This window comes from Anneissia japonica, unplaced genomic scaffold (genome assembly GCF_011630105.1).
Source record: "Anneissia japonica isolate Jap-2015-1 unplaced genomic scaffold, ASM1163010v1 scaffold287712_len2945570_cov188, whole genome shotgun sequence".
Classification (NCBI taxonomy): Eukaryota; Metazoa; Echinodermata; class Crinoidea; order Comatulida; family Comatulidae; genus Anneissia; species Anneissia japonica.
Window position 1 is genome coordinate 2,049,125 of NW_022704401.1, and position 11,519 is coordinate 2,060,643.

Genomic DNA, 11,519 nt, shown 5'->3' on the forward strand with positions numbered 1-11,519 from the left:
TTAAAGTTTATTAGCCTTTATATGGTGTGCCTTGAATATTTTAAAATAATAGTCTCTCGATGAAATATAACATACGTAGTGAGTGTAGTGGGCCGATTTAAAAGATCATAGTTGAACGCGTTTCTGCAGACGTCAATGCGTTATAGATACTCAATGTCAACACATTACCTTCTGAAGCACGGCAGCAAAAAACTGTTTTAAAACAGTCAATTTTTACCATAATTCGGACAACTATCACAATAAAAGGTGGTTTTTATTTATTATCAATCCGTTTTCTACTCTCGTGTGTTAATATTTTAATAAGTTTTGCATTCGTCTGGTTTCGTGTACCAAATAGTGCTATAGTACTTCCACATACTTAATATGACCAACCGCTTTAAAAGCAATTTGGGTTTGTTAATTTGTACAGTATACGTTTTTTTTTTACTATTTAAGATTAATATTTGTTTACTTTTATTCAAACTAGCTACGACTTACCAGAAAGAAATTGTTCTCCTTTACTGAAGGCAGTGGAATTATTATTATTACCAACTGTGTATTTACTCCATAAAACAATCAAATATTTCTATCTGATGTATTAGTGTGATTGCCTGCAATTATGATTTTTTTATTTATGTGATTTAGTCCGAACATCAAAATGGAAATGTAAATTTGTAATCGTAATTGAGAAAATGTAATCGTAATTTGTAATGGGGGAAAATTAAGTAATTATAATTGTAATTGGAAAATATAGAGTAACTGTATTTTGTAATTGAATACATTTTCACTGTAATTGGCCCCATGCCTGTGTCAACCTACTGCTGGAACCGAGAGTTTTTACATTCAAAAAGGGCTTTAATTTAAAGTTTAATTTAAATTTATTTTCATTAAAAAAGTCCTTTGTTTGTGGGTGTTTATTCAGGTCAGTAAGGTCATTCAGTTAGACCAGGAATTAATAAGCATTGACAGTTCAGAATTTGTATTCTTTTTTGCAGAAAAAAAACCTTAAAAAATGAATGGAATGACAGAAGAGGAATATGAACTTCAAGTGCTTGGAGTTGGTCAGGATGATGATATTAACAGTGAAGATGAACATCAAGAGATAGAGGAGGCCCTCTATCAGGCTGTACACTATTCAGAATCCATCGCTGCCAACGACAGCATCCATGAAGTAACAGATAAACAAGATGAAAATTCCTGGTCCCATCACAGTAAACATGAACTTCCATCACTATCAAGTGCTCCCTCGCACACAGCAACACCCCAGAAATTAGACTCAAAAGAGGATGTGATAGCAACTGATCGAATTGACCTTCCATGTCATCAGGATTCTCATATCCTGGTTGATGATGATGAAATTTCGAAATTTTTGAGCATATGTAGAAAGGCATCCGACTTCAAATCAAAATCATTGGATTTCAATTCGGTGAAAAATATCAAGGATTTTGCAGACGAAAGTTCAGACTATGAATCTGACACAGACTTGACCCGTCCCAATTTAAGAAATGGAGTCCTTGGAGAAAACTCGCCCTCTTGTCACTCGAATAAAAATAACGTTCTGAAGGATTCTAATAGAACTTCAAAGACGAAGACGAGCATTGATAGGTTGCTGAAAGGTAGTGAAAGTGATGATGACTGTTGTATTATCATCGAATCCACCAGCGAAGATGAGAATCTTCAGGTACACTTTGCCTCAAATGAAGATACATCCCCTTCAAAAAAAAAAGCTAAAAAGCCAGCCAGATACTTTGAGGAACCAACAAGCAAGAAGGGAAAGTGCTACAATTGTAACGAAGTAGGACATTATATGAGTGATTGTCCAGAAGCAAAGGTATATTATTATAATTATTATTAATTATTTCATAATTTATATGGTACAACCAAAGAGTATTAATAATAGAACAAGAGAGCGAACTCTCATTTGTAAATATGTGTCACTCCACTAGTTACGATGAAAGTCGCCATCGTTGTTATGGAGTGCGCCCACTACCGTATGTATGAGGTTGTTTTTTTTTCTGGAAGTGCGCACACTTCAATGGTATGATGATCAAAAAAAAGAAGTAAATCCACTGTGCTCTTCAGAAGCACTGTGTCATGTGGAAAAGTCAGTAAACTAACAAACAAAGCATGCATGGTGCAGTACTGGGTAACTCTACTCCAGCAGACGTCCTCCACTGGCTGCGTATGGCGTATCGTTTGTTTACACTTTCAGTGAACGTACTAGGCTCTTTTGTTCTATCTATAGTATACTCTTTGGTATAACATAATGTGGAAACTCTAAATATGATCATATATATAGGGACTACCTTAAATAATAAAAGAGAGAAATCATATTCTTCAACTCTGTTGAGGAACTGTTCAATTAAGGATGTCCCTTAATAGAGTTTCCACAGAGATGTTTAGAATGCACTGTCCACTAAATTGCATTAGCAAAGAAAAATATTGGCTTTGTGGGATTCAAACTAACAAAGTTTGGATATTGGAATAAAGTGCAATTCTCTTCATACGCCAGAGGTCTGGACATAACTTTATAATAATATTCCTCTGTTCCAGTAGTGGTGGAGATGATTTGTTTGATGATTTTTCCTGTAGTTGAAATTCAAATAAAAATGTAATTCAATTACAATTGTAATTTTGCTAAATGTTGAGGTCTTTATATTGTAGAACTTCAAGCAAATTTTTTGATAACTAAAACAACCTTATTACTTCTTTATTTTGACAGAAACCTATAGCGTGTATCATGTGCGGAGTCCAGGGTCATTATTACAAGGCATGCCCCAACCAGCTATGCTACAACTGTGACTCCCCAGGCCACGAAAGCAAGTCCTGCACCAAGAAACGCATACACTGGACCACGGTCTGCAAACGTTGCTATATGTCTGGACATGGAATGGCCGTAAGAGATGATTGATTTTTAATGACAGAATAATCATCTATTGTGTTTTGATGTTAGTTAAATTGTAAAGTGTATGAATAATTATAATGTTTGATTTTTATTTTTTTAACTTAAGCACTAAATACAGGTAAATATTTGAGCACATTGGTATAAGCATTCTCAGTATGGTCTTAATCTTTAGCCGATTATGATCGTGATGTAGTTTCAGATTGTCCACTGCAGTCTTAACGAGTTAGCTGTCTATACTTTTAAGGACTGCCCATAATAAGTGCATAATGTGCCTATATATGGTCATGATGTGATGTCATCATATTTGGGCAGGTCACATTTTATAGTCTGTATGGGCTTTAGGAGGCTATAATTATTGCCTCTGACCTAAAATGTACAGTATCTTCCTTCCTTGAAAAATTCAAAGATATTTACAAAGTTAACCACAGAAAATAGTAAAAAATCACATTGGTTGGATGTAAAAATATAAATTGTAACTAATTAATTTTTGTCAGCGGGATACAGGATGAAATATAATGTTTTGAACTTGCTCTTTTTACATTTACATATTTTTTTTTACCTTATTTACAGACGTGTGCAGATAGGTGGCGGCAGTTTCATTTAACAACAGTAAGTAAGCTCTTTTTTTTGACAACACATCAGTGAAACATTGAATACTGTCATCTCATCTTGGTATCCAATATGGCTGCTAGTCTAGACCTAGCATGCTATTATTAAAACAACTTTCTTAGATTTTGAATTCATTACCACATTGGGTATTTTAACAAACAAGCAAAAACTTTTTATCTTTTATTTGAAATCATTGACCATGGCTGAAAATTAGCAGTCGCCCGATAATAGATGTCTTGGGTATCGTCCGTTTGGCAACCCTTACTGGGCTAACGCTAACCGATCGACCTTTTTTGGTGTGGGCGATAATAAATAAACTATGACTACATGAAGGTACTATATTCACGACAGCCGGCTAGCTGGTAGTATACCCTTTGGCCGCAAACTGACAACAAAGTAGATCTAAAGGCAACCAACCGTCGGTACATAATGACTTCCGAGCTTGTGTTTTACCAACAAGGTCCTATTTTAGATCAAGGCCTCTGCGTGCGATGGTGGTAAAAATGCTATTAATAATCATTTAAGCAATGATTTCGTGTTCTCGTCTGATATGTAAAATACATTTAAGTAATGTGTATAATATTTTAAGAATGCACCATGTGGGTTACTTTGTTACACGTTGTAGGTACTTTAGAGCGAAGTCTAGCCTAGGCCCAGATCGTAAGTCCTTGATCATCCCGGTGAAAAATTTGGGTGACACGATTGGGCCCATTTCCAGACGATCAGACCCAAGCCAATGTTGAATATACCTTGTTGGGACTTTATTTCCCCCTACATAATTATGCTGAAGTGAAAATGCATAAAATACAAGTTTTCTGGAGAAACTATGGTTCCACTATGTGTTCTAAAATTTTGGGCCATAAAAACTCTCGTGCTATGAACTAATACAATAGATTTTTCTCTGGTACCCTGACCGAGACTCTTGACAGCTCAGACTAATGATTTTTGCTAAAGACAGATTCAGTTGGCTAAAAAGTATTAAACCAATGTCATCTTGCTGGTTTTATTGATTTTGTTTTTTTGTAAAATTATATTTCAACCGTAAAAAAAATAGGACCAGTAGAACTTTTGGAAGAGCCAGTATCATTTTTTCCTTACAGAGCCTGCTGGCCACTATGGTTTGGAGGTTAATTTTCAGCCCTGATTGACAACATTTTTTAGACTATTCCTCAACAAATCATGAATATAGTTGTAAGATATACTTGATTGATTGATGTTATAATGATTTTTCCCCCATTTCAGAAATCCAGGCCAAGATTGCTGTTTGGTGCTGAAGAAATTATGAAGCAGATGTACTGCTATAACTGTGGCAAAGAGGGCCACTTGGGTTATGTAGGTTCTACTTTTATTCAATATATATATCTTTATAATTATAAAACTAAAAGTGGTAATTGTTACGGTACACTTTTGCACCTGGCACTCGACTAAACTAATAACCTCAGTTACTGGTAGCACTCATGTTGACTTTTACTCGCAGTCACACAACTGCAAGCAACTACAAGCATCTAGGTAGAAGTAGTTTATGTTGCTTCTGTAAATAATCTAAAACTAGGCCCTAGTTGCAATGCAACGCTGCCATAATTTGATAGAATGTTAGTGCGAATGGTATGTGCGCATTAAATAGACTATACTGGGCGGGTTACTATTGTCACATGACCATTCAATTACTAGTCAGTTGTTTTGAATCGCACCAAAATAGAACATGAGCAACTGCAAGTTACTCTGCCAGCAACTGAGAGTAAATGGCAATGGTTGCTTAGCAGTTACTGGTAAGCAAGATGCCAATAGTCAGTTGAGTCGCAAGGGCAACATAGCTTTAGCAACAAAATATTGTGTTGACAAAGCATAGTAACAATTGAAAATCAAGATCTATTTAAATTTTTTTTATACAGTAATTTATGGCTGCTCACTAACCTTATGCATTTTAGTTGGTATAATGAGCATGTTGTGGCAAAATGGCCAAGTTGTAGGAAAAATTTAAGTTCCAAGTTATTGGTGTTTTTACATACCTGAGTATGTATGTAATCTGTAAAATGAGGGGTCATTCATAAAAAATTGGACATTTTGAGCCTTAATGTAAATTGGAGAGTGAAAGTACAGCACCCTTAGTGTCAGAGAAGATAAAAATAATTTTCAGTAATCTCCTTCTAAAGTTATTTGTGCATACTCTAATTGTTTAATGGAAATATCTTTCAAAATAACAAATAAATTGTTTGTTGACCGTTTCCAGAACTAAGTCTTTAAAAATTGATTAATTGGATGTTAAACTGTTTATTTATAGTGGGAAAAAACTGTTTGATTTTTAGGCCATTTTTTGAGCTCCCATATTTTGTAGCTCATTTACACAATACTGGCCTGAATGACAACTCAACCATTTCACCATAACATGCCTCAAAGATACCAATCAATAATCAATGGATGATAAAATACAAAAACTAATTATATGTTTTTTCAACCTAATAAAAATAAAATAGTTGCCACCCAGTTTCTAATTTATTTTTATTCTTAAGTCCCAGAAAAATGTAAATTCAAAAATAATTATGATTTCTCTTCCAGGAATGTACGGCTGATAGGATGGATCGCTACGTCAAAGTGAACTATCCGTTTGTTTGCAACTACAGTTTCAAATCGTTTGTATGTACCGCTTATAAAACGACGGACAATGAACCTGGTAGGTACACTTAGCATAAGACTAGATTATATTTTATTTGATGAAGGTCAAGATTCATACATTGATTATTTTTTTGTTAGGTCTTGTCCAGACTATTAAATTTCATATGATAAAAACATGTGACATGCCTAAATATGGTCATGACGACATCACATCTTGACCATATATAGACACATCATGAATATATATATGGGCTTGTCACATAGAATTTGATAGTGTGGATAGGGCCTTATAAGATGCTCATGGCGCTTGATGTGTTGGCTAGTAACTCATTCGGTGACTATCTTCACCTCTAAGTGGTCCCTTCGTGCCTGTGCTACCTGGTAAAGAGGTACCAGCAACTCCCATCTTTAACCACAGGGGCTGTCTGTACCACTAATCCGGGTTTCCTTTACTCGTCTTGAATGATGTACTAGATTCGTTATACTACAGTGTACATAAGCCATGTGCATACTGGTCCTACGGTTTATAGTCGTTATCCCGTGAAGACTTATTTTACTACCATAGTCATAGACGAGCCTGCTGCTCGAACCAACACCGACATTATGGCTGTAGGTTGCAGCGCCCCTCCCTTAACCCCTCCACCAATCAAATAGTCTGATATGTGGGGAGAAAAATTGGTGACCGTTGAGTGACCCTCTTACCTCAAGTCCATGGCTGCTATGTCAAAATTGTATAGTTTTATTTTTTTATTTTTTTATTTATTTTTTTGTTTTACCCTGGGTAGACTGATAGTGCATAAAAGCATTGTTATCCTCCGGAGCCCAGTAAGAGTCTATGATTTAATTCTGTTAATTATTTCTTTCAGAAGTATCTTCTACTTGGCCAACTGAACATGAACCTTCAGACATTACCAATAGTAAAGATAAAGGAAAGAAAAAAAAGAAAAAGAAATTAAAATTACTTCAGACGGTGGAGAAACAACAAGAAGAAAAAGATTTAGAAATAGTAATTTCAAAATCTGGAAAAAAGAGAAAAGTTAACTGCAAGAAAGCAAAACAAGTGGAAGAAAAGAAGAGAGGAGCAGAACAGATGGAAGAAACAGAAACAAGAGTGGATGAAAATAAAAAGACTAAAAAGAAATCAAAGAAAAAGAAAAAGATAGAAACTGAGACAAATGCCAAAGAGGAAAATGCTGTTGGTTCAAAAACGCCCTCTAGTGACAAAGATAAAACCGTTGTTGATGATAATGTCATCTACCTTGAAACAGTCAGCACAAGAAAAAGGGTTGCTGAAGAGGATATAATTGTCTTAAGTAGTGAGGGAGAGGGCGGCAATGGGAAAACGGATATTATCGTCATTTCAGATGGTAGCGCATGTGAAGAAACGCCAAAGAAGCGTAAAAAAAGAAAGACAGAGAAGGCTGCTGTCTGCGAAGATCAGGATGTTATTATTTTGCCTGATTTGGAAGAAAGAAATGATGAAAGTAGTATATTACATATAGAAGACAACGAGGAGGAGGATAATGCTAATTCAAGGACACCATTGGGACTCGTTTGGGGCTTCCCAGATGCAGTAGTACGCAACAATCAAAATCAAATACCGAAGAAAATAAAGAAAATATTTAGCGAAAATATGAGAAAACATAACCAAACTCCCACTAATAAGGAAGAAAAAAGGAGACGATATAGATTAAAACAGCGTAATCGCATGTCTGATGCCGTTTCTACTGCTGATATATCCATTGCTTCGAAAAAATTTCAAAAACGTCGGAAAAGAGAAAAGAAGAAGAAAATGCAAATAACTGAACCAAAATTAAGCAAAAACAAGCAAGGTTAGTTGAAAATTTAAAATGGTTCTTATTGTTGTTATTTTATTTTCCTTTTTAATTTAACTATGCTGATAAAGGTGACCCTCCCAGCCAGGATCAAAATCGTTTGATATTCTGAATCCCCTGAAAATATTTGTTTATATTTTATACATTTAAATTTGTACAATTTTATGTTCAAGTGAATATTACACCATAATTATAAGTATTAACAATTTAATACAGTAGGCATCTACCTAGAATTGTAAACAATATTAAATAATGTTGAATTGTATTGTTCTATGTTTGATAATAATTAATAATTTTGTTCATTGCTTTTTTTTTTTAATGTAAATTCACATGCTTGGTTACTGAGATTGATGTGAAAATTTTTATACTGAACCAAATAAACAAATTATGTTATACTCTAAAAACAAAACCTCATCACAAGGTGTAGGAAGTGGAGTTATGTTTTTAGTTGTGAGAAAATTCTTGGGTTATAGGATTTGGACCCAGGACTCTGTGATTTCAAGTCAAACATCTTAACCATGAAGTCATAGCTCTTATACATTAGTTCCATCAATTTAACGAATGGACGATAATCTCCGCTCTCAACCATAGCGCATTTGTAGTCCTTTGATCTTAACTGTGGCTTTGACAAGCCGATACTAGTTGAGAGTACAGTCGTCAATTATTAGTCATTTGAGTAGATACAGAAAATTTATATATTTTTTCTGTGAAGGGAGTCTTATGGACCGCCGGACACCACCTCATCGGTAAAATTAATTTTGAAATAACAAATATACTGTAATTTCAGTCTAATGTTAATGCAAAAAAATAATTAGACCTTTGTAATCACTGCACAACACGCATTTTTCATGGCAACTGACACGCGCATGGGTAATATTATAACAGTGTTGTGACGATCAGTGCATCTTAGCGTGTAGGGACGCATAACAGGTAGAATGTTGAGCTATAACCATTGATGTCCCGAGATGAGTGTCCTTGTGTATAGTATATAGAAATGCCTTGGTTCCATAGTGTAGATTAATAGGCTGTCATTTCAGTATTATTGTATTACATCATAAATTGCTTTAGACTTTCACCATTTTGTCATTTCAGGAAAGAAGAAGAAAGGTGTGATGCAAGTGCCTCTGAACATACCAAAGGTCAAAGTTGAATTCAGTAATCATCAACCCAGTAAGATCTTTAAATTATATTCACTTAATACATGCCAATTGATAAAACAACTGGTAAATTACAGATCCAGAATTATCAATTAACTTTTACAATAGTCATCCCTATAAGACCACTGCTAAGACCACGTATTGATAAACAAAAGATTATCCCATAACATCTGCGGATTTCAGTGGCAGACCCAGAAAAAAATCTGGGTAGGAGGCCATGCGATGTGCAAAGTACTGAGGTTGGGCGGTGGGATTTGAGGTTGACAATTTTTGTTTAGCGATGCTTGACCATGACACTGGTACATGGAACTTAAATTGAAAATTAATTTGTTTTGGAGTACCATGCTCCCCTCTTTCTCCTCCTTCCCTCTTTTTTTTTTTTTTTTAGGAGGGGTTGGGCCTGGCACCCTTGTCCCCTGGATCTGTCCCTTGATTTTGTCACTGATGCACATATTATAGTGTGTGTGGAATGGTTGATAATGAGCCCCAAAATTAGGCCTATGATAAAATTTTACAAATTTTGACCAAACATGATTTCCAAATGTAACTGTGATTGATGCAGCACAACAATTTTGTTGTCCTATTTTTGATATGTAGCTCATCATCGAACAATCAGTTATACAATAATTTATCTGAGTCAAAAATACCGTAAATGATTGAATAAGTGCTGTTCTTGAATATGCACTCCTCTTGTATACACCCCACTCTTGAATGAACTCTGTTTCAAACTATGTGATTCTCTTGAATAATTTCTGTGGCATTAATTAATTTGTTAACATGTTTTGCTACACTTATTATTTAATATGCCAGTAATTTTTTGTAAATCCGGGACACTAATAAACAACATTTCGAATATATAATGTTTGGCAAATGTTCATTCAGCCTAACTAACTTGATTATCCTTTTACAGAGTTTGCGCATGAAACTCTATACTTATCAAAGATTCGCAGATTCAACGTTGTTAGTCCCAGATGCAAAACAAAAAGCTATACTTTCATGTTGCATTTCTCTTTGGAATGAACTACCTAGTGATTGTCCTTCTCAAGTTTATGGCCTCCCTTTATTTATTTAAGATGAATGTAAACTCTTTCCTTTGGCTCCCCAAAGCACTTGATTTATAGCCCATTACCTAAAATGGTTCTTTGTGCGATTTCCCTGTTTAAAAAAAACTTATCATTTCTACAAGTCAGGTAGGCCTACAAGTCAAATAGGCCTATGTGCAAAATGGTATCAATAACATTCAGATAATTTTTAATTAATGAGAACCACTCCTGAATAATAACACTCTCTTGAGTAACGGCCACTCTGAAGCGCTTATTTGTAAATTTATGGTGTTCTGCCACTGTTCAGAATTTTGTTGTGAAATTTTGTGCAGTTATAAATCTGGTATTGATTGATTATTTATTATTGCATCTCTGTTTTCAGGTACCTCAAGTAGATTTGTGATAAGTGCGGATAGAAGACGACACAAGTGGCTTAAGAAGAAGGATGTAAACCTTAGCCAAACCACCTGAGGAGAGATGAATAATGCCATTGACCTCTTGATAGTCAAAAACAAAACAACTGTTTCTATTTAGAAGTTATTGTTGTTATTATAAACAATGTGGATGTATTTACTCGTTGATAGAAACAGTAAATTTAAATTAATTAAATTAAGCTTAAATTTTGTTATTGTAATTTCTATTTTCTTTGTGAAAACAATGTTAAAGTAAAAAGGAATTACATGATTGATTTGTATTACCAGTGTCTTCTGTGTCGGTTATTAATGTTTTTTTTTAGTACTGTAGAAACATAAATTTGTAGATCATTATTTAATTTTTTAAATGAATCACTGAATCTATATTGGAATTATTAAACCAAGATGAAGTTATTGTCTTGTCATATCTACCAATAAAAAAATCCATTATATTTATTCTGCAGAGAGAATGTAACAATATTTTATATTTTATGTTTTGAAAACCCCTAAATAAATAATGCGTTTTGAAAAATCAAAACACGCACAGACTTTACTACAATGAAAATAATAAAATTCATTAAACAGCTAATTTATGCAAAGAATTCCAGAATGGTATTACACCAAAGACTTATAACAGTTATAAGTCCTAGATTCAAGAATGTAATTACACTGTACAGCAGCAGTTGCGCCATAAATTTGCTGACAAGAGGTCCGACATGTCCAGCGGAGTATCAACAAAAACCAAACATATTGCTCAAATTCATTGTTTTAGTTTAAAAGCTAAAACTTATTCAAAGGTACAGCTCAACAAAAACAGAAAACTTTCATTTGATATGATACTTTTTTTTTTAACTCAATGACAAGAATGTGTTTTTTTGTGTATAATGATGATAAGAATCACAATTGAGTCTACTTTAATTTTGGTCTTTTTATACAAGTTTCTTTACAAGCGTTCACAATATATA

The 11,519-nt window shown here is 34.2% G+C and overlaps 1 protein-coding gene across 4 annotated transcripts in view; it reads left to right on the forward strand.

Annotated features, from left to right (window-relative positions):
• Nucleotides 1-10,835, forward strand: part of LOC117104625 (zinc finger CCHC domain-containing protein 7-like) — a 12,341-nt gene extending 1,506 nt beyond the window's left edge. Inside the window, exons 2-9 of one of the 4 annotated variants that reach the window (XM_033245489.1) lie at nt 975-1,810; nt 2,702-2,875; nt 3,455-3,493; nt 4,736-4,825; nt 6,050-6,164; nt 6,976-7,938; nt 9,034-9,111; nt 10,524-10,835. In XM_033245489.1, the coding sequence (XP_033101380.1) occupies nt 992-1,810; nt 2,702-2,875; nt 3,455-3,493; nt 4,736-4,825; nt 6,050-6,164; nt 6,976-7,938; nt 9,034-9,111; nt 10,524-10,612 (2,367 nt within the window). In that variant the 5' untranslated portion in view covers nt 975-991 and the 3' untranslated portion in view covers nt 10,613-10,835. Of the gene's footprint in view, nt 1-974; nt 1,811-2,701; nt 2,876-3,454; nt 3,494-4,735; nt 4,826-6,049; nt 6,165-6,972; nt 7,939-9,033; nt 9,112-10,520 lie in introns of all 4 variants that reach the window. The other 3 variants (XM_033245488.1, XM_033245490.1, XM_033245487.1) reach the window with 3 other exon arrangements.
• Nucleotides 10,836-11,519: the final 684 nt, after the last annotated feature.